Here is a 22,629-nt window from a genome sequence, read left to right on the forward strand (position 1 = left end):
TGCCATTCCATTGTGTAATATTTCATTAAACTAGTTTTCCTTCCAGATCTCTGGAAGGAACCAGATTTGAATAAAAGCTCCTGTTTAGATGCAGTACAGATGAAAAAATTGCGTGTCCTGGGAGCTGCTATTGTAAAAACAAATTTCTTTCTTTTAAATTTCTAGTTTCTAGCGAAAAATGTTTGTAAGAGATTGGCCTCGCGTTAGATTCTAGAGCTAAAATTTTCAACAAGGTCGTTTTAGACCTCAGTTTAAAACTAATTAACTCTGGCGGGAAGTATGTAAGGATCTTAAGTTTTACTAACGTTTATTTTATTTTAAATCTTTACTATCACTTCTTATTTTCTACTTCCGGCCAGAATTATAAGCGTTAACGTATTTATGCAAAGTTTGTCTGGCGAACGCCAAGTATTTAAGTTGTGGCTTTTTGCCAAGCGAGAGAGAGGAAGCAGTTAGTCGAAGCAGGCCGCTTACCTTAGAAGTTTTACTCAGTTGCTGGTTGCCTTCCAGGCCAGAGGTTTAATCCTCTTGATAACTTTAAACGTATTGTAGTGTTCACAGTTCTCTGTACTACATACGGCTTCCTGTTAATATAAGGCCAATCTTCCACGTTTATTATTTCAAAGTTAAGTTAGCGTTTAGTTATATTTTTATATTTTTACGTTTAGACCACAAGTAGTGGGTCTTTGTATTCCGAAGTACGGAAGTTATTGTAAATAGAGAAAAATAAAGGGTTTTGTATACCCTTCTTGTGTATCCTGTCTATTTCCCACAGTTATTGAACATAACTTTAGTAAGCTCTCTGTTCCGAGTCAGGTCCTTGCATGTTCCCGAAGAAAGTAAGACGGAACATTGAACCTGATAAGAGTTAAAAAATCTGAAATGTTTTAGATTTTAAATTACGACCAAAGGGGCGTTTTTTTAACATTTTGTGTGTTATCTTTCTTTATTAAATATCATGTTCCTCGCACTTAAACCATAAGATCCAGTGCAACAGCAGTATCGCAAAATAGTTTTAAAACGAGCATATCTTTAGAATTTCCGATACAGAGACTCACGCGCTGGAGATAAAAATGTTTTTTCTGCACAACGTTGCCATTGCTCGCTTTGAAATCCTTGAATTTGTTAATCAAAAATTCGTCAAAGTTTTAAAAAATAGGAAATCGATCATAAAACAAATTTCAAATTTCAAATTTGGTCTTCCACATGCTCATATTCGTTGGAGGATTACGTTATTCAAAATTCGATGACTCTATGTACCGTTATTTTATGACAATGTGAGAAATATACACACATTTACGCAGATTTTCATTATTTAATTTCTTCAAATATAATGCAGGACTCTAACATTTTATGGCAACAGTTTGAAAAGTGAACCGACATTTATCCGTCCGACGCAAAATGCCAAAACGAAACTAATAGTCCTTCGGGATTCAAATCCCTTTGGACTAATAACTGTCCCCTCATTAATATCATGCATTGAAGAAATAATTTTGTTAAGGAAATTATTTCTTCTAACTGCGCAACATAGAAACATTAACTAAATGTATGATAATATCTCTGAGTAGTATAGTTAAATAAAATTAAGATTACTGCAGATGAAGCTAATGTTTCGAGTACAAGTCATAAACGCAGGTAAATAATAATTAAACAAATTTACCACTTCAAAAATTTTCAATTTAGATAAATAAGTTTAAATACACAGTTACATATACTGCATGAATTTTGAATGGGATAAAAAGTTATTTCATTTATTATAATTATATCTATTATTAAAATAGCTATATTATAGGCAGAATTTTCAGATGAGAGGGGGGAGATTGCTTACCGTCTTCCCAAACTGAAATGCTTCCGTTAGAGATCACTTCGCTAGAAAATCTAGAAGTTTTTGGAGAAAAGAAACTTTAATTTTTTTTTTTCCCCAAATTATGCTTCTTTTTTTTTTTTTTTTTTTTTTCAGGGCGTCCCATGTTAGGCGATTTATATTAACTCAACACAAATTAAAGCATTATTTCTAGTAACACAAATACACAGCAAACTTTGTAGGGAAACATAAGTAACTTTCGAAGATGTTAGATATAATATGTTACTTTTCACTTTCTCATGATCAAATTGGCCATGGCCGCACCCCTCATAGTTTATCCCTAAATGCTGATTGAACCTCCTATAGTGATTCCCTTGCTTTAGTAAAATGCCTCGTTTCTATTTTCCACTATGCTTTTGTTCTTAAACAGAAGACCGTGTCTACGTTTTGTTTTATTTTTAGATGTTTACTTTTTTTGTTAATAAATATAAAAGAACAGAAGCTTTAAAACTGGAAAAAAAAAAAAAAATCTGAAATGTTTCAGATTTTAAATTACGTCCAAAGGGGCGTTTTTTAACATTTTGTGTGTTACCTTTCTTTATTAAATATCATGTTCTTCGCACTTAAACCATAAGATCCAGTGCAACAGCAATATCGCAAAATAGTTTTAAAACGAGCATATCTTTAGAATTTCCGATACAGAGACTCACGCGCTGGAGATAAAAATGTTTTTTCTGCACAACGTTGCCATTGCTCGCTTTGAAATCCTTGAATTTGTTAATCAAAAATTCGTCAAAGTTTTAAAAAATAGGAAATCGATCATAAAACAAATTTCAAATTTCAAATTTGGTCTTCCACATGCTCATATTCGTTGGAGGATTACGTTATTCAAAATTTGATGACTCTATGTACCGTTGTTTTATCACAATACGAGAAATATACATACGTTTATGCAAATTTTTCATTATTTAATTTCTTCAAATATAATGCAGGACTCTAACATTTTGTGGCAACAGTTTGAAAAGTGAACCGACATTTATGAGTCCGACGCAAAATGCCAAAACGAAACTAATAGTCCTTTGGGATTCAAATCCCTTTGGACTAAAAAGAGTTTTAATATTTTTTCAGAAATTGATGCTCTATATTATTTCATATATATGTACTTGCTACTGTTTGTTTAATTCAGTACGGCAAAGCATACAAAAGTTATCTGTCTATGGGAAGGCAGCCTTTACATGCCTATCGAAGGGATACCATCCCATTTGTGGAGGACTTTCTAAGGGAAACTGGTTTATATTTTTCTTATACATAAGGAAGACCATAAAAGCTCGTTCAGCGCGTTCGCTGATATTCTAACCTACGTGTCAGCAATCTTATTCATTTTGCCAACTAATGGGCTATGTACGTTTTTCATTCCAATAAATTATCTTGTTTTATACCTCCTTTTCATCGGTGTAATTATCTGATTATTTGTCTCAAACACAGCCGAACACAAAATAAGTAAAATAAAAATAATAAAATAAATTGCTTTGCAGTGAATGAACTATCTGAATGTTTAACAACTGCCCTATTAAATCATTTTAAATAACAAGTATTTAAATTGCTAAATGACTAAGAAAATAAAATTCATTGCATTGAAAGCATCGAAGCTTGACATGCTCTCTATATTATTCCAAAAAAACTAATATTTTTTCTGCATTTATTGACTATACTGAAATTCGAAATTAATGTAAAAAACAATCACTCGTAATTATTTTATTGTGTTTCCTTTCCTCTTTTGTGCAATATTTAGATAATAATTAGCAAATATTTTAATAAAATACTCAATTCTTTTTCTTTTCTTTTTTTCCTTTAAATAATTATTTTTTTTTTTTTTAACATTATGCTTTTAGATGCTTGGTCCGAAAGAAAAGGGCTTTTCCTTTAGTGACATTAAGCTTGATAGCTAGAGGGAAAGTGGGACCGGATACAGAAGACTATTCAAAGCTGTAAAAGAACAAAAGCTTTATGGCTTGAAAATGTTATAAAATCTTTAAATATTTTCCCGCTGCTTATATGCTGGGGAAGGATTACTTTCCTGATCTTACTTCCAAATGGAAAATTGTAGACTTTCCTTTCAATCTTTATTAATCACATGATTATTTTGCGGGAAGCTGGAAAGCAATAATTAAAAAAAACTTAAGGTTTATTTATTGAAAATTAATTAGAACGTTTTTAAGCATAGGTAGTGCTGAAGTGGGAGGCTGCCTGGGCGGCCAGGGCAACCCCCGGCTACGCATCTGCTTCATAATGAAAATAAATAGCAATGGAAATGTATAAACATATTTGATTCCTCGCTTCCAAATTATATGACTGAAGATAACTAGGCATTACAGAAGAGGACACAATGACTGCGGAGTTTGTAAACGGGTCTCATGTATGGATCCCAAAACGCAGTCAGATATTCTCACAAAAGAAAAGGATGTTTTGCGTTTAGAATAAATATGAATTAGGAAACACCTATTCATGGGCAATGAAGAAAGACAAATTTTCGATCTTCTTTTATTAGTTTGAACCTATAACAATTAGTCTTCTTAAACTCTGCATTAGGGGTTTGCATCAAATAATGAAGGAAAATGTACACAAGACAACCAAGTTTGTCTTAAACGACTAACAGCAGTCGTCATATATTCCCTTTTCTGTACGTTCACATTATTATTCTGAATATTGTGTATCATATGGCAGTTTTTTAAAAGTTTTTTTGGCATTTTTTAGTAACCATCCAGTTGTTATAGGAGATGTTTAAATCAAAGATTTATAACTTCATTTTTAAAAGCAGCCTCTCATTTTTAAGTGATTATGAGATCGGATTTCTAATTCAAACAGAAATTTATTTGAACTGAATGTCATGTCGCGCTATCGATAAAACAGGCCTTGAAGGAAAGATAACATAACATACGTCGTTACTACGCTGATTAGAAGTAATTTTCCTACATTCAGTGTTACTTATTTTTCCTTTATTACTTTTTACCCATTCTATAAACTAAAAGTTTACAGTAGAATATATAAGAAAAGTTCTGAATTTAACTAAACTGTTTTTTTTTTTTTTTTTTTTTTTTCCAAAGTCCAAAGAGGCTTTATCCCTGAAGGACTATTGTTTTCGCTTTGCGATTTTGCGTTGAATCACTATTTATAAATGTTCGTTTCACTTTTCAAACTATTGCCACCAAATGTTAGATTCCTACATTATATTTGAAGAAATTAAATAATGAAAAATCTGCATAAATGTATGTATATTTCTCGCATTGTGATAAAACAACGGTACATTGAGCCCTCGAATTTTGAATGACGTAATCCTCCTACGAATATGGGCATGTGAAATTTGGAATTTGTTTTATTATCGATTTCATATTTTGTAAAATTTCTGATTAACAAATTTCTGATTAACAAATTCAAGGATTTCAAAGTTAGCAATAGCAACACTCTAATAATAAAAAAAAAAAGAAAAAAAAAAAAAAAAAAAAAAAGAAGGAAATAAAAAGAAAACCTTTCTATCTCCAGCTCGCGGAACTGTGTATCGGAAATTCTAAAGATATGCTCATTTTCAAATTATTTTGCGACATTTCTATTGAACTGAATTTTATGGTTTAAGTACAAAGAACATGATATTTAATAAATAAAGGTAACACACAAAAAACGCTCCTTTGGACGTAATTTAAAATCTGAAACCTTTCATATTTTTTTAATCTTTTTTTTTTTTTTTTTTTTTTTTTTTTCTTAAAGTCCAATGGCAAGCACTAGCAGGCTTTGGCCAGTAGTAAGGCCGGAACCTGTGGTCACTTTATTATGAAGGGTGGACCACCGGTGCTTCCTATGAAGGGGCAGACAATTTACAAGGGGTTATCAAATGAAAAGGTACGAAACGACGTAAAAACGTAACAGTTAAATATTTGCATATTGCGCCATGGGAGAACGTAGCGAGACATCTTGGGATGCGATTGGAGTCTCTGTCTGTAATCGGAGCATGCGCGGGCGCCCCCATGCCCAGGAGAGAGCAGAGGCTCTTATCAAAAGCAGCGTCCAAATGATGCAGCAGTCCGTACGAGGACAAGATGGCGTTCGCATTGCAAAATTCGACGACTGAGGAGCAGCGAGGCGTTATCCGATTTCTGACAGCGGAAGGTGAGAAACCGGCAGCTATTCATCGCCGGATGGTGACAGTTTACGGAGAGAAATGTGTCTCTGACAAGTCTGTCAGAAAAAAGAGTGCCCGTTTTCGTGCAGGCCTTGAGAGTGTGGGTGATGACCCGAGACCAGGCCAGGAAAACACTGTCATCACGAGCGATCTCATCGACAAGGTGAACGACCTAGTGAGAAGTGATCGGCGTGTCACATTGCGAATGTTGGCGGTGAAGGTGGATGATGGGGCTAGCACTTCAACATCTGTTTCGGTATCAGGAAGACCCCGCTTTCATGGAGCGGATTGTCACAAGCGATGAGACCTGGTGCTATCACTACGAGCCAGAGACAATGCCGGACAGCATAAGTGGAAGCATGAGTCGTCACCTCCCCCTAAAAAGTTCAAAGCCGTGCCGTCAGCAGGCAAGGTGTTGCTCACCGTCTTTTTCGACGTTCAAGGTCCGCTACTTGTGGAATTCCTCGAGCACAAAAAACCATTAACTCCGATGTGTACTGTGAGACACTTCGAAGTCTACGCAGGTCCATCAAAAACAAAAGACCGGGGCTGCTCACACAGGGTGTGGTTTTGCTCCATGATAACACACGTCTACAAGTCTCCAGAGTCACACACATGGAACTTGCCAAGTTCAAGTGGGAGACGTTGGACCATCAGCCCTACAGTCCGGACATGTCACCCTGCGATTTCCATGTGTTTGGTCCACTGAAGAAACACCTGAAAGGGAAGCGCTTCAACTCGGACGCCGTACTCAAGGACGCTGTGAAGGATTGGGTCTCGTCACGGCCAAAGGAATTCTGGGAACAAGGAATCCTGCGGCTTGTTCATCATTGGGATCGTTGTGCTCAGGCCTATGGTGTATATTTTGAATAAAGTCTACATTTGTACCCATCGTGTCGTTTCGTACCTTTTCATTTCATCACCCCTTGTACATTCATAACTTCTCCGGGATTCAAGCCCGAGGCCCTTCACTAACCACTTTTCCATTTGAGCGGCTATTCGCTAAAAAGTTTTTTAAAAAATTCTTTTTGCCTGTCACATGGCTATGTGACTGCTAACAATGCTGGATTTTTAAATCCAGTATTACTAAAGAGAAGTGAAATGAATCATTCTATATATGGTATTTCTACATAATCACTTTATGAAATTTTTCTAATGACTGACATAATTTTTGTATAATTTCATTATCAGTCACATGTGTCTAAAAATATTATGACAGCTAAATTTTTTTCTTTTTTTTTTTTCTTTTTAATGCAGTTAACCAAAACCGTTATTTTGGAAGTGTCTGAACTCTTTTCAGGACTGAGTCACTACATGACTGCAACACCCTAGCTTGACACTTACTATAAATAATTGGGATTTTTCAAACTTCTGACTAAAAAACTATTCGTGCATATCACAACACTATATTAAAATTATCTTCCTTCTGAACACTAACTTGATACTCCACTGAAACAGTGCTTTGGTTTCAAAGAATATTATTCCTTCTAAACGTTTTCTTGTATTCGATTTTGAAACAGTCAAATATATTGATTTTTAAAATTTAAAGTACTGATTCTTGCTTGCAATTGGCCAGCTTATTATTCGTTTATTTTCTTGAAATAATCTGCTTGGTAACGTTTCATAAAATTTACCCAATTTTTCTTAGCAGCGGAATTTATTTAATAATTTTCCATAATTCAGATATAAGCATAACAAATGAAATATTTTAGTTGAACTTTATTAATAAAATGAAAAACAATATTTTTGTTCCAAACAAAAAGCCTGAGAATTAAAACTAATAATATTCTCGTTTACTTGGCAAAAGGAAAAATTACGTTTTAAAAGCAGTAGAGCGGGAAGAATATTCTGAAAGAAAATTAAAATATCCTTTAGAGAAATTCCGTTAAAGGAGATAAACTTTTTATAGTTATTAATAAGTTTCGTATTCAATAAGTATTACTAAATTTCTTATTAAATTTCAGAATACCATTAAATACACTGGTGAAATAAATTAAGAGAATTTTCATATTTGATCTACGATCTCCTGTTGCGTTTTTCTTCTAACACTAGTTGTTACGTTATTTTCTTCCTTCACGTTCGTACGTTACAGGGTTCGTGTGGATTTGGAGTGATTAATGACGACACTTCATGATGAAGTATCAAAACACAATTTATTTAGCCCATATTAATCTGGACAGCTCCAAAACACATTTAGAGTTGTTGAAGATCTACAATAAACACGCTGGAACAATCAGCGACAGAGCGGTCACACTGTCAGGCAATAACGGTGGAGACAGCTTTCCTGCAAAGCACCAGAGTACAGCTCCCGACTTTGCTCGGTCGTTCTCGGAACTCCACGTACTCTCCAGACTCTCCACGCTACAACTCGCGATGCACTCGACGACACACAGAGCACAGCTTCCGACTCTTCGGTTCAGTCGTTCCCGGAGCTTAACACACTCTCTCGACAATGCACTAACCGCGATACACTAAGTGACTCTTCGATGCGCTCACTCACGACACTCGCTGGCCGGCTGTCAACTCGATCGTCTCCTCACGGACTAACTAGATGAGAGATACTAACTCGACTAGGCTCGCTAGACGAGGCACACACTCACTGACTCCGGACCAGCAGGGTTTGAATAGCTTTCGGCTTGTGTTCGAGAACATTCTGGGCTAAGCCGGTAAGAATTCGTTCCAGAAGGTTCTCCATCCGTCCATGGCATATCGCCAATTTTGTCCCCAAATGTTGCCAAACGGGCGATGTCTAGGCAAATGTGGCAACCCCGCCTTTTTCTATTTTATGGCAACCCTAAAACTGCTTTGCGGGGAAGCCATCTTACCGTGTCTGTACATTTCGTAACAATATTTTAATCATATTTGGTGTGGACATTGGTTGATATAATACAGACAAAATAAACATTCAACAGCTATAATAGACACACATGTTCGTGTGTAACACTCATGGGAGTCTGAGGGTCTCAAACAGCGCTTGCAGAAGACACAAAAGAAATGGGTTAATAGGAGATATGGTCCCCTCTTACAGCCATACAGGCCTCGTATCGTGATGTCATACTGAAAATAAGGAAGTTTATGAGTGCCTGTGGCAATTGGTCCCACTCATTCTGCAATGCTGTTTTCAATTCTTGGATGGTTCTCGGAGAGGGGTTGCCCTCCCCACAGCGTCTCAGACATGCTGTATAGGGTTGATGTCTGGAGACCTAGCTGACCAATGCATCCGGCGAATATCCTCACTCTCGAGAAATTCGTCGACCAGAAGATCTGTATGTGGCCTCGCGTTATCGCTCTGTAAGATGAACTCGGGGCCTACTGCACCCCGGAAAAGGCGAACATAAGGTTCCAAGACCTCATCTCTATGCCTCACACCAGTCACAGAGCCTCTGTCAAAGACGTGGAGAGGTATGTGGCCATCCAACATGATGCCTGCCATTATACCGGCACCGCCATAATTGTTGATTTCGCGGACATTGGAGGATAGGTAGCGGGTCCCTGGCTCTCTCCATATGAAAGTACTACGAGAATCGGTGTTTAGGATAAAACGGGATTCGTCGGTGAACAGAACGGTCGCCCATTGCTCTGTACTCCAATCACTATGCTGCCTGCACCATGCTAATCGGACTCTCCTGTCCGTACACGTGAGCGGGACGCAAACCGCCGGTCTTCTGGCAAACAACCCTCTCTCATTCAGTCTTTTGGGAACAGTCACCCTTGTTACACAGGTTCCTGTGGATGCATACAGGTCCCGAGAGAGCTGAGAAGCTGTAGGCCCTCTGTTACGCCTCGCTAAAATGAACAAATAGCGTTCTTCTCTGGCCTTCGTGACTCTTGGACGACCTTGCCGAGGCTTTCTCTTGATGGATCCAGTATCCTAAAACTCTTTCCATAGGTTATACACGACGCTGGGCGTTAAATTAAATTCTCTGCATATCTGGACTTGCGATTTTCCTGCCTCTAGACTCCCCACAATTCACCACCTGGTTACATCATCTAAATGTTGGTGGTTACTTATTTTTACTGTTCTGATGTGAATTTAAATGATTACTGCAAGATAACACCAAGAAATTCGCCGATGTGTGCTGGCGAACGCAATTCATCTTACCATCCACGCACTTATAAAGCCTGTTTTTCTGCTGGTTTCCCTACACACACGTGTACGCTTACGTATTTGCCGTTCAAGATTTGTATTTTTATCTAGAAGCAGTGGTTTTTCCTTCAGTTCAGTTCTTTTTATGCAATTCAATAAAATGTGCAAATTCTCTTAACTTATTTCACCAGTTTATTATTGGGGAAAAACTATCAAGAGCAATGAAATACTATGATTAATACATGGCATTAGCTCCTGAAGTTTAGATTGAATTCACTTCTAAACATTCTTATAAATTCAAAAGTTTGAAAAATATTTAAATTAATAAAAAAAAAATCTGAAAGCATTCAGATTGTATATTATGCCCCAAAGGTCATGTTTTTAACGTTTTTGTGTGCTACCTTTATTTATTAAATATCATGTTCTTCGCACTTAAACCCCATAAACTTAAATTCAACATCAATATCACAAAATATTTAAAAACAGCATATCTTTAGAATTTCCGATAGACTGTCTCGCGCGCTGGAGATAAAAATGTTTTTTCCCCCATACAGTATTGCCATTGCTCGCTTTGAAATCGTTGAGTTTTTAATAAAAAATTTCGTTAAAGTTTTACAAAATATAGAATAGATAATAAAACAAATTCGAAATTTAAAATTCGAGCTTGCAGGTGCACATGTTCGGGTGGAAGATTACTTTATTCAAAATTTTAGGGCTCTAGGTACCGTCGGTTTTTCACAATGCTAGAAATATGTATACATTTATGAAGATTCTTTATTTTTTAATTTCTGGCAACAATTTAAAAAGTGATACACCGTTTATAGTGAACCGACGCAAAATACCGTTCCGAGATTAACTGCCCTTCTGGACTAACGCTTCTTTGAGCTAAAAATATTTTGAGCTTCCCAAACTCAAATTTCGCATAAGGAAGAGCTTACAGATCTGTTACTGACCTTTCAGTCACTCGACGAGAATTGCAGTTTGTTGCCTCTTATCTGTTTCCACAGCATAGTTGCTTAAATGCAGAGTTCGCATTCTCTTTTCAACGCAATGTTCTTTTATCTGCAATATGCTTTTACGTAATTTTATCTGAAGTTTTTTTTCCCCTAATTTATCATACTTAAATAAAATAAGACCGAATACTTGACTTTAGAAATCTACATTTTCTAGACTTATATCGTAATAAGCTTCGAATGTTTTTAAGATATGATATCTAGACCTTCACAAAGCCAGTCCCATCCCCTTTCTTATCTTATCAAGCAGATGACGGTAAGAGAAATTCGTCTGCTATCGGTAGAAAAAACTGGGGCTTGATCTTAACACCATAGCTTTTTATAAAAGCGGATCAAAGCAAAATAAAGCATCAGTTTGAAGACATTAAAATTATTATCAAAGAGAATATAAGTAACAATAGTTAACGATCTAGTATAAATCCATATGAGAAAGAGATTTGGCAAGGAACAGATAGAGCAGAAGAGGAAACTATACGCAACTCAACTCAATTTTAATCTGGTCTAAACTTGATCTCAACTTTCTCGTTTGTTTGTGATTAAGCTATCAAGCGGTTTGGACTGTCATTTTATATGCGTTTAACCCCGATTATTTTCAAGGTGGTTCAAGTGAGGAATTTTGTTTTTTAAAATGCCGAAATTATTAACCAGCATAAGTCGGTAAGTTATAATTTTTATATTGCTTTAGTTGCTGTAAATTTATTAAATCTCTGTATTTTTAAATTAATGTGAAATTTCATTAAGCGGTTTTTATTATTTAAAAGTTATTAACATTTATTTGCATGAATCGATTTCTATATGAGCTTTAGCCTAGTTATAATCAGAACTTATATAATTTCCTCGTTATAATCGAATGGCATGAAATGCATACACTATGTTTTCTTAGTTGCATGCCACATAAATAAAGCTGCATGGCCTAGCAGTTTTACTTTGTAAAATTTGGATCAATCTCAATCTCAGTTAATGAACTTATTTTGGAAGCCGGTTTTCAGATTCCCCCCCTTTTTAAATTATGAGTGAAAGTCATTAAAAATTTGACTTTTTTTAATCAGGTCGTTAGATTAATATATTATTTATATTTATTTCACTTATAAGTAAACTTAAGCCTAAACTTAATGAAACTGATTTTTTCTTAACTGCATATGGTAATTTTAAGTTAAAACCAGAAGGTACTCTTATAATTAATTGTTCAACTGAAAGGCTTAAGAATGTACCTTTACAGTTTTATGTTCTTGATGTAAGATCTAAACCTATACTAGGGTTAACAGCTTGTTCTGCATTAAAGCTAATTGAAAGGATTGATTCTTTAAAGTGCAATATCATTAATAAAAATGATTTAATTGCTCAGTATAAAGATGTATTTACAGGTACAGGGCAATTTCCTGACGAACCATATCATATAAACCTTAAAGATGGTGCAATACCAGTAATACACCCCCCAAGACGTGTTCCTCAGGCTTTACAGCCTAAATTAAAAGATACTTTAGATAAACTTGAAAGAGAAGGGATAGTATCGAAAGTAAATAAACCAACTGATTGGGTTCAAAGTTTGGTTATAGTTGAAAAACCTAATGGGAGTCTGAGATTATGCTTGGATCCTAGAGATCTAAATAAAGTAATTAAAAGGGAACAATATCAAATTCTTTCTCCAGATGATATAATTAGTAGGTTATAAGCTAAAAAAGTATTTTCAGTTGTAGATTTAAAAGATGGATTTTGGCATGCACCACTAGATGAAGCTAGTTCTGAACTATGTACATTTAATACTCCTTATGGAAGATATAAATTTAATAAAATGCCATTTGGAATATCCTCCGCCCCAGAAATATTTCAGAAACGAAACCAAAAATTATTTAATGATATTGAGGGTGTGGAAGTTTATTTTGATGATATCATAATTGCAGGATCTGATGAGGTTACTCATGATGTAATTATCTCTAAGGTTCTTGAAAGAGCTAGGTCTCTAAATATAAAATTTAATCCTGATAAATTACAATATACGGTACCGGAAGTCAAATATGTAGGCCAAATTTTTTCTGAGTCAGGTGTAAAACCCGATCCTAGTCATATTAAAACAATTATTGATATGCCAACACCAAAATCAAAAACTGAAGTAAGGAGGTTGTTAGGAATGTTAAATTTTCTGTCAAAATTCATACCTAATGTATCTAAAGTTACTGCTCCTTTAAGAGAAATCATTCAAGAAAAGGTTAATGAATTTAATTGGGGAGAAACTCAGGAAGAGTCATTTAACAACATCAAACAACTGCTAACCAAAGCTCCAATTTTAAAAGTTTTCAGTTGTAATGAGGATATATTTATACAGTGTGATAGTTCGAAGGATGGCCTAGGATCGTGTTTAATTCAAAAGGGTAAGCCTGTATCATTTGTGTCTCGCAGCCTGACTAACAGTGAAAAAAACTATGCACAGATCGAAGAAGAGCTATTGGCCATAGTATTTTCTTTTGAAAAGTACCACAATTTTGTTTATGGACGGAAAGTCACAGTACAAAGTAATCATAAACCGTTAATGGCAATTGTTAAGAAACCATTGCATAAAATCTCGTCTAGAATGCAAAAGATGATCTTAAAATTACTAAATTATGATTTTGAGATAAATTATGTTCCAGGTAATCAAATGCTTTTTGCTGACACTTTGTCACGAGCATATCCTGTGAATGAAACTATTAGTGATGATCCTGAAATGCTAAATGTTGTTCACATTATTTCAAAATATTTTCCTATGAGTGAAAGAAGAGTGGTGCAATTTAGGAAAGAAACTGAATCAGATCCAGATTTGCAAATAGTTATGAAATATATTAAAGAGGGTTCGCCTAAATGTTACAAAAAAGTAGATAGTAGTATAAAAACATACTTTAAAGTTAAAAATGATCTTTTTTTAATGACGACTTGTTATTTATTAATGAAAAATTAGCTGTACCTTATGGTTTGAGAAAAGATATGTTGCAATTAATTCATGAAGTGCACTTTGGAATTGAGAAATGTAAAAGTAGAGCCCGTGAAATTTTTTACTGGCCAGGTATGACAAATGACATTGAGCAGCTTGTTTCCAAATGTGAAATATGTGAAAAATTCAGAAATAGAAATAAAAAAGAACCTCTAATTCAACATGAAATTCCAACTAAACCATTCGAAAAAATTGCCCTTGATATCTTGCAATTTGGTAATCAAAATTACTTAGTAGTTATCGATTATTACTCTAAATGGATTGAGGTTTCTAACATAAAAGATAAGACAGCAAATGAAATTATGATAAAGTTAAAATGCATCTTTGCCAGGTATGGTATTGCAAATGAAGTCGTTTGCGACAATAATCCCTGTAATAGCTACTTATTTAAGAAATTTGCTGAAGATTGTGATTTCGAACTTAAATTTAGTAGCCCCAGATATCCTCAAAGTAATGGGTTGGCTGAAAAAGCTGTAGGAATAGTGAAAAATATCATGAGAAAAGTGCAAGATATAAGTGTAGGCTTAATGGAATATCGAAATACCCCAATTAGTGGAATAAATTTGTCTCCTACGCAACTGTTACTTAATAGAAAATTAAGGACAAAATTACTTATCAGTAATAAATTGTTAAATACTAAGATAAACAAACCTTATTCTAAATTTCATGCACTTCAAGCTAGGGAAAAATATTATTATGGTAGAACCGCACAGAAACTGCCTGAGAACCTGGAGATAGTATAACCTTGTTCAACTTTAGAACTGGGCAATGGGATAAAGGTGAAATAATTTCAAAACATAAAGCTCCTAGATCCTATATTGTAAGAATTCAAATGGGGAAATATAGCGAAGAAACAGACGCCATATAAAATTTTCAAAATCACCTTCAAAGTTAATAATGATTATGATGATATAGTATTAGATAAAGAGGAAAATTCAAATGGAAGCCCTGCGAATGTTTCTGTTAATATAGGAAATCAACAGAATAATCTATCCAATAGTAAATAACAAGAAGTGGACGGTTGATTAAACAACCTTCAAGATATAGAGACTTTGTCATGGAATAAAATAATGTAACGCATTGCATATATCATTTTTATGTAACTTTTTTGTTATTGTATGTCATATTGTAAATATACTTGTATTGATATTATTTGGTATTTTTATTATTGTTTATATACTGGAGGAAGGGATGTGATGTATATTTAAAATAACTTTAACCCGCGAGCACACGCGGCGGGTATGTCATACGCATGTGCATTTTTCGTTTTGTATATTTCTCACCCATTCCTCCATAAAAGGACGAAACTTGGTGTAGCTGAGTTCAAGGTCACATACTTAAATGGGGGAAATTCCTGAGGTGGCAAGTGCAACGGTTTTTTAGGACCAGCATTGTTCGGGCATGTCATACCCGCGCGTGTACTGGCATTTCTCAGTGAGTCACTTCGCATTTCTCGTTTTCAAGCTTTTAGTATAAGTTTTTCTTGAGCTGTAAGCATGGCGCCGTATATTCCTTACGATGATGAGATGAAAATATTGAAAAATCTCCTTGAAACAGTTTCTTCTGATGAGGATTCATTTAGTGAAGAAGAGGAAGATGTTGATGACGAAGAATATAATTAGTAATCATGATTCATCCATATAGAGTAGTGATTCAGATACAGAAACAGAAAATGAAATTCTGGAATGTAACAATGAGTTTTATGTTGGAAAAAATTGAGTAAAATGGAACAAAAATAAATTCCGGAATAATGTTAGAATTGGCGCCAAAAATATTATAACTAAACTCCCTGGGAATACAAAGTATTCTAAAGTTGTCTCAACACCTTCATGTATTTTCCGAGTCCTTGTTATTGCTTATCGATGAAGATATGTCTAAAACATGTAGTTGACAATACAAATATTTATGTTGATTCAATACGAGAAAATTTTGCTCGTAAACGGGATGAGTACTTTTCTCAAAGCCTTAGGGATGCAGCTAATAGAAAATGTTCAAAATGAACAACCACGAGCATCTGTGGTTCCTGATTCTGGACGAACACTGACCACCGATGAACATGTTAACAATGGACCGCCCTCCGAAAAACCTAAAATGACTTACAAGAGGTGTACAGAGTGCTCCAAGAAAAAAGATAGACTAGATTCATTTGTGAAAATTGTAGCAAAAGTATATGTATGGAACATATGACTTCATTTTGTAAACAATGTTAAAAAAATTGTAAGTAAATAATTTTTCCTCTCCTTATTGTTTCCTGTTTTGTCTAAAATGAAGTATTAACTTGGTTTTATATTTTAATTTCTTTTAAAAAACCAATTATTTTTTTTCAGAACATTTTTATTTACAATTTTTTTATTCGGGTATGACATACCCGGCGCGTGTTTTCGTGTTCGTCGGATCGGTGCGTGTGCTCGCGGGTTAATGGTGCTCATGCTATGCGATTCCGTTGTTGTGATGCACGTGTTACTGTGCTAGCTGAATGTCATGTGAACTGTTTAAAATTGTAACAATAAAAGTTTTGAATTCTTGAGATATACTCATTAGTTGAGTCTTCTTTTAAAGTACAGAAGTAATTAAATTCAACAAACTACACAAGAAGTTACAGGTGCCTAGGGAGAAAGGGGTACCATAAAAATTTCCTGTTGTTGGTTTTATTATGGGATGTATGGTAAGCTGGTATAAGACTGAGAGAAAAGAAGTGTGGGGGGGAATATGTGTTCAACTGTAAAAGTATGTGGAGGCACAAAAAGTCATAAGTGTTTAGTGCATCTAAAAGTCTAATCTGGTGCTGATTAGTAGTTTTTAGGTTCTGTATGGGTTTGTATATAATTAGCAAATTTTTCTCAATTCTCTTGCTATGTGTCTTTTATGTAAGCTATGAAAAACTGATTATTATCTAATAGTAGATTTCACAATTTGAAGTTCTCTTAGAATATTCATAAGTTTGGAGGGAAGCGGAAAGTTAGGAATATAACAGAATTTTATGTCTATTATTTGTGTGTATGTACTATATATTTTTCTGTAGTTTGAAGCTGTATACCTTAGTGAAAGAATTTTATTTAATATGTCATAGCTTTCAAATAATATAATTATCTTAGTTGCTGTATTTATTATAAGTATGCAATATCAGTAATTATGGGTGTCCCCCCACCTCGCACCGCCCACAGTTCTAAGTGACATAGAATTATCTGTTAAGTTCTCAATGCAGTTGAAGGCTGTATGTAGAATTTAAGCACAATTACAGTATATTTGTATTATTACAGTATATTTGTATATTAAATTAATAAGTTAAAATTTCTTTATTTTTCTGAAATATTTTAGTTTAATAAATTAATGATTATATGCAAAGTAGTTTTATTTATAATTTCATATATGTATAGTCATTGAATAATTACTTTTGAAAACAATTTGGGAGTGTTTGATTTATTAATATCGTTTTTAATACTTCTAAGTACAAATTCTGAATTTAGGATATCATGCATTTGTGACATAATCTATTGAATATTAACCCGGCGGAAGTCGCACCAAGAAAAGTTACTAGAGTAGGCGCGTGGGGTATCATCACATACCCCAGTATTTAAAATACGATAAAAATAGTTTTATTTTGTTTTAAAGCTGTTTTTCTTGTTCTCGTGTATTATAAATACGTGAATAATAATTGGGTTTCAAAAAATTAATTTCCAAAATAATCTTAAAATTAAGATAAATGAAAATAATAAAAAATAAACATCAGGCCTTAAAGTTTCATGCATCTCTAATACACAATGCTTATTTTATTTCTTTACACTTTGAACGAAATACATTCATATGTTCTTGGCACAGAATGTTTTCACATTTTAAACATTGCATTCATGTTCTTCTGTCCTTGGTGCGAGGGCAATTTATCACATCTTTCATACTTAGTTGTTTCAAATTTCATGTATTCGTTTTAATTCTTCGTCGAAACATCTGCTTTTGTTTTGCATGCAGTATGTCAGTTTCTTGGTAAAGTATTAATCTCTGATTCTTTGTTCAATACTTTTTTTCATTAATTATAATGCTAAGTCCTTCAAAAACAGACTTCTGTTTCTAGTTGGTAATCCACCAACCAGAAACAGAAGTCCACCAACCAGAAGCAGTTGAATGTAATATACTTCAAGCATTTATTACAGCAATATTCAGTGCAGGAAAGAAAATTACCATTGGCCACCTCCTTGTTATACTGGCAATTGAATAATTGGCTGACATTTCATTCCCCATATCCACTGCTCCTTTAGTCATAGTATAAAAACATATAACTCCTAATGTTTTATTTTCTCCAATAGTATCATCTATAGTATGATTGTTATATAATGTTGAAAGCATAAGAACAGTTTTTCCTTTTTTAAGAGCATTAGGAATTAATGTTTTATCTTTTGCGAAACCAAAAACAGTGTAGAAAATATTTTTAGTTTCATCTTCAGTTTCCAAAATGCAATCTTCATGGCTTTCAAGTATTTCTAATAAATCTCACGGGCGTTGCATCTTCAACTCATAGAGAGTCATTCTTTTTACCATAATGCGGTTAGAAAGTTTTAAGAATTTAATGTCAAGTACTTTAAAATCACTTGAAAGTAGAAATATTTACTGTTACACTCTAGAAATAAATATTCAGTCAGAAAAACACTTACGCGGACAGGCGCGTGGGGTGTCTCATACCCCAGTTCCAACAAAATACCGATAAATCTTTTTCTGAAACACACTGGCAAAGAAAAAGCGGTTCTGAAAGCCAAAAACAACTAGAAACTCAGCTACTGAATGCAGCATAGAAGTTTAGTTTCAAAAGTTAAGAATATTCCACTTTTATGTAGGGGTGGGGTATGATACACCCCACGTGCTTTCACGCGGGTTAATGGTATTTTAGGGGGATAAAATTATCCTGATTCTTAAATGCCTTAAGTTACTTAGCCCCCCCCATGTAACAATGATTGTGCATAGTAATAATGTTATTTTTTATTAATACTTTTCAGTTATTTTTATAACACATATTTTCATTATTTATCTAACATATTTTTACACTATACTTCTTTCTGTAATCTGAGCAGTATTTCCTAAATTTACTTCGTAACATTTTTGATTTTTATTAGTAACATTGGTTACTTAAATATCAAATGAATTTAATGAAATATAAGTTTGAAAGGAAATAGATATGCTGTAATGCTAGATTATCTAATAAAATTATTAATATTACTGTAGAAAAGTGTATGAAATTATCTAAAATTTTGAAACATAAATTGAATTAGGGAAAATTTCTGAGACTCAAAACAATAAATCTAAAAGCACAAAAGTCTAACCAGTGGGACAGTGAGACTATTTGATTATAATCTTATGGTCTTCTGAATTTTTAAACTGATAAGATTTCTATATAAATTGTAGAGATATTAGGTTATTCTGGAAGCAAGAACTGTGAAAAATGAGCTATGCCCTTGCCGGGACTCGAAGCTCGGACTTCTTGAATATGCATCAAGTGAGCTGACCACTACACCACGAAGGCATGCTAAGAAGGCGAGAGAAATACCTTATAAAATTAGTTATATTTGTTTTGAAAGTCTTAATAAGTGAAAGCATATTTAGTATAATAATGGTGCACCTCAGGTCTTGGATTATAAAAATAAATTTTGTAATATAAATTAGTACCTGTTTGTGCCAAATGTATTTATTTGACTTCATCCTGTAACATTTGTTCTAGCTACAAAGCACTACAAATAAAGTTAATTATGCAATTATTCCTAAAAATTTAGATATTAAAATTTTAACTTTTGTTTTTCTGAAAGTTATGTATATATTTTCAAATTTTATATCAAATTGTATGATAATAAAACTTTTTGTTTTGGAATTTCTGGTAAGAATATCCATCATGTTCTTTAAATTATTAAAAAAAATAGTTTAATTCCTCATTTGGCTGATGAAAACAATGCTGTCGTAAGAATTACATTTATTTATTAGGTCATTCAAGTAAAAAAACAAAAGAAACTGGTGTAATGAAAATGAAACATTGGTGGTATAGTCATATTGCACTTTTTTCTGCAATATAATGCCATAAGGATTTTCAAAATTTTGTATTGCATCTAAAAATCACAAGGATTTTTGTAAATTTGCATGCAGTTATAATCATGGATCAATGTATCTCTTTTGTATCAATTATTAAATTATTTTTAACTAATTTTGCCCTTATTCATCTTAAATTACACCGATTTTCATGAATTGTGAAAGGAAACTAAAATAAATGTATGATCGATGAAAATAAAATTAGGTGGTGATACGAGTATTTTATCTTATCACAAGTTATAGCAATTTTCAAATGCATTTCATACAAGGCATTTTTTTATTGTAAAAAGTGACATGTAGAATAAAAGTCTGATGAAATAAAAAGTTAAATGAGCAACGGCTTTGCATGGAGTTACCTACATACAACAGTGCAAAATCAACAGATGTTTCATGCTGATGTTTAGAAGCTGAGATTTTAAAAATGACTGCCATTATTACAAAGCTGTACAAAATCCCCATATTAGTGGGAAAGTCTGATGGTAAGTAAATTTTCTAGAGCAACATTTTTCAAAGAACTGTGTAACCTTAAGTTACATGAAATTATCAGTTTAAAAGAGGATAAAATAAAAATTTTATATTAAAAAGTATGAAAGATATGTTTAAAACTGACAGGTGAGAAGATGTATTTATTAAGTCTGCATAGCTTCTGCATGAAGCTGCTTTTATAACTATAATCTAGAACCTGCATATCACATTTTGATTGTATACTACCAGTCATATCCATGTATTAGGAAATGCTGTGTAAATGACTGACTGGTTAGGGCCAAATCAAGTTGTATAATGCTGTATGAGCCACATTTCATAAAAAAGCAGTTGCACTAGATTCTATTTTAAGACTTGATTTTTGTGTATAATATTTTGTGTGAAGGCCTGAAATGTTTTTTTCAAATTAGAATTGCTCATTAGTTAGGTAGAAGAAATGTAAACAATCTTGGAAATCATTTGTGAATTATAATAGATTTCAGCTTGATATTTGATTCACCTTACTGATTGAAGACTATAGTCAATATTTATGTAGTATTCCATTGACCATTGAAACTTTCACCAAGCAGCATGATTTAGCACCAGTTATGGATAAGTGTCACGCTCATAACATCAGTGTTTTTTGTTGGATGTGACCTCTCTTGATTCTCAATAAGCCACCTTTTGTTTTTCATAACAAAGATACAAATTAATAGTTATTGCTATATTTTTCCTTGCATTCTGGAAACAAAAATAGAGCATTTTAAGCTTTCAGACCTGCCTTCTGCAGAAAAGCAAACACAGCAGGGGATTTTTTTCAAAGTTATGGGATCCTATTAAAAAAAAAAAGCATGTATTGAGGGGTATGATGTAGTACTTTATTTAAAAATGGATAAATAGTGGCAATACAATGGCAAGGTGGGTCAAACAAAGCAGTAACAGTTTGAAAGAATTTCCTGCTGGACTATTAATTTTCATGATTCAATGTTAGCTAAATTTCATGATTGATGGGATAGTACATAAGTAACCTTTAGTTTTTCTGACTATGGAATATTTTTGCAAATACAGTCAAAAGTCGTTAATTCGGACACCCATAATCCGGACCTCAAAGCTACAAACTTTCTGCGCATGCGCGTAAGACTTTTACGGCTGCGAATATGCGTGTGCGCATGCGCGTAATACGTTTACGCATGCGCGTTTAATGTATAACGGACGGTATAAGCTAAGCTAAAATTATCTAATTCAGTTAATGTTGCAGATTGCGTTGTTCCTTAATCTTCGAATTGGATCCGGCTTATTATTTTTTTGCAGACTGTTAGAGCAATTTTATAAAAGTAAGCTTAGACTTTCGATTATGTCAAATAGAATTTCCGATATATATTTACTAATATGTAAAGGATCTACAAAGCGAAAGTATGTTTCGAAGTCCATTAAACAAAAAGTGGAATTGCTGCAAAAAATGGATAAAGGCACATCCTTTGTTTTTCTAACCATCCGAAATCTGTTTATCAATTTCACGCTGCTGCGGCGGGGAGGGGGGGATGAAACGCGGCGGCGCGCAATGAATTGTAAGTTGTTCTGTCAGCACTATCCTTATCTTCAGGGCAGATGTTTTTATTTTATTTGGCTTATAATTGCTTACTAAATGTAGTATTTCATCTCGATGTAATCCGTCTTTGATATGATTTAAATCAAATTCTTCGTCATTATAATTCGCTTCCGATAGTGAAGAAAGTGACACAGAGGTTATTGAAAACGAAAAAATTTCGATTGACAAATTAGTCGGTATTCTCGACACAGTAATTATAGGACTTGAACAGCGGAACTTTGTAACTGAAGAAGAAATTATGTCTGTTTATAGAATTAAAGAGAAAGTATTGTCACATAAAACGAAGCAACGTAAACAAATTACATTGAAAGAAATGTCTAATAAAGTAAACAAATAAATATTAAGCTTTTTTTTTTGTAAATTTTGATATCCTTTAGATCATAATTGTTCTTTATTTCATAAATTACGGTTTCATATTTTTAATTTTATATTTTCTGCATGCCATCTTACCA

The 22,629-nt window shown here is 33.7% G+C and overlaps 1 protein-coding gene across 2 annotated transcripts in view; it reads left to right on the forward strand.

Moving 5' to 3' along the window:
* Nucleotides 1-11,363: 11,363 nt before the first annotated feature.
* The window catches only part of LOC118180381 (phosphoenolpyruvate carboxykinase, cytosolic [GTP]-like), a 128,978-nt gene continuing 117,712 nt past the window's right edge, over nucleotides 11,364-22,629 (forward strand). The window contains exon 1 of one of the 2 annotated variants that reach the window (XM_085826366.1): nucleotides 11,364-11,735. In XM_085826366.1, coding sequence (XP_085682492.1) covers nucleotides 11,707-11,735 — 29 coding nt within the window. In that variant the 5' untranslated portion in view covers nucleotides 11,364-11,706. The remainder of the gene's footprint in view (nucleotides 11,736-22,629) is intronic. The other variant, XM_085826365.1, reaches the window with a different exon arrangement.

Source organism: Stegodyphus dumicola, chromosome 1, assembly GCF_044657685.1.
Source record: "Stegodyphus dumicola isolate Sdum_Otavi_A_Nest chromosome 1, ASM4465768v1".
NCBI classification, from domain to species: Eukaryota; Metazoa; Arthropoda; class Arachnida; order Araneae; family Eresidae; genus Stegodyphus; species Stegodyphus dumicola.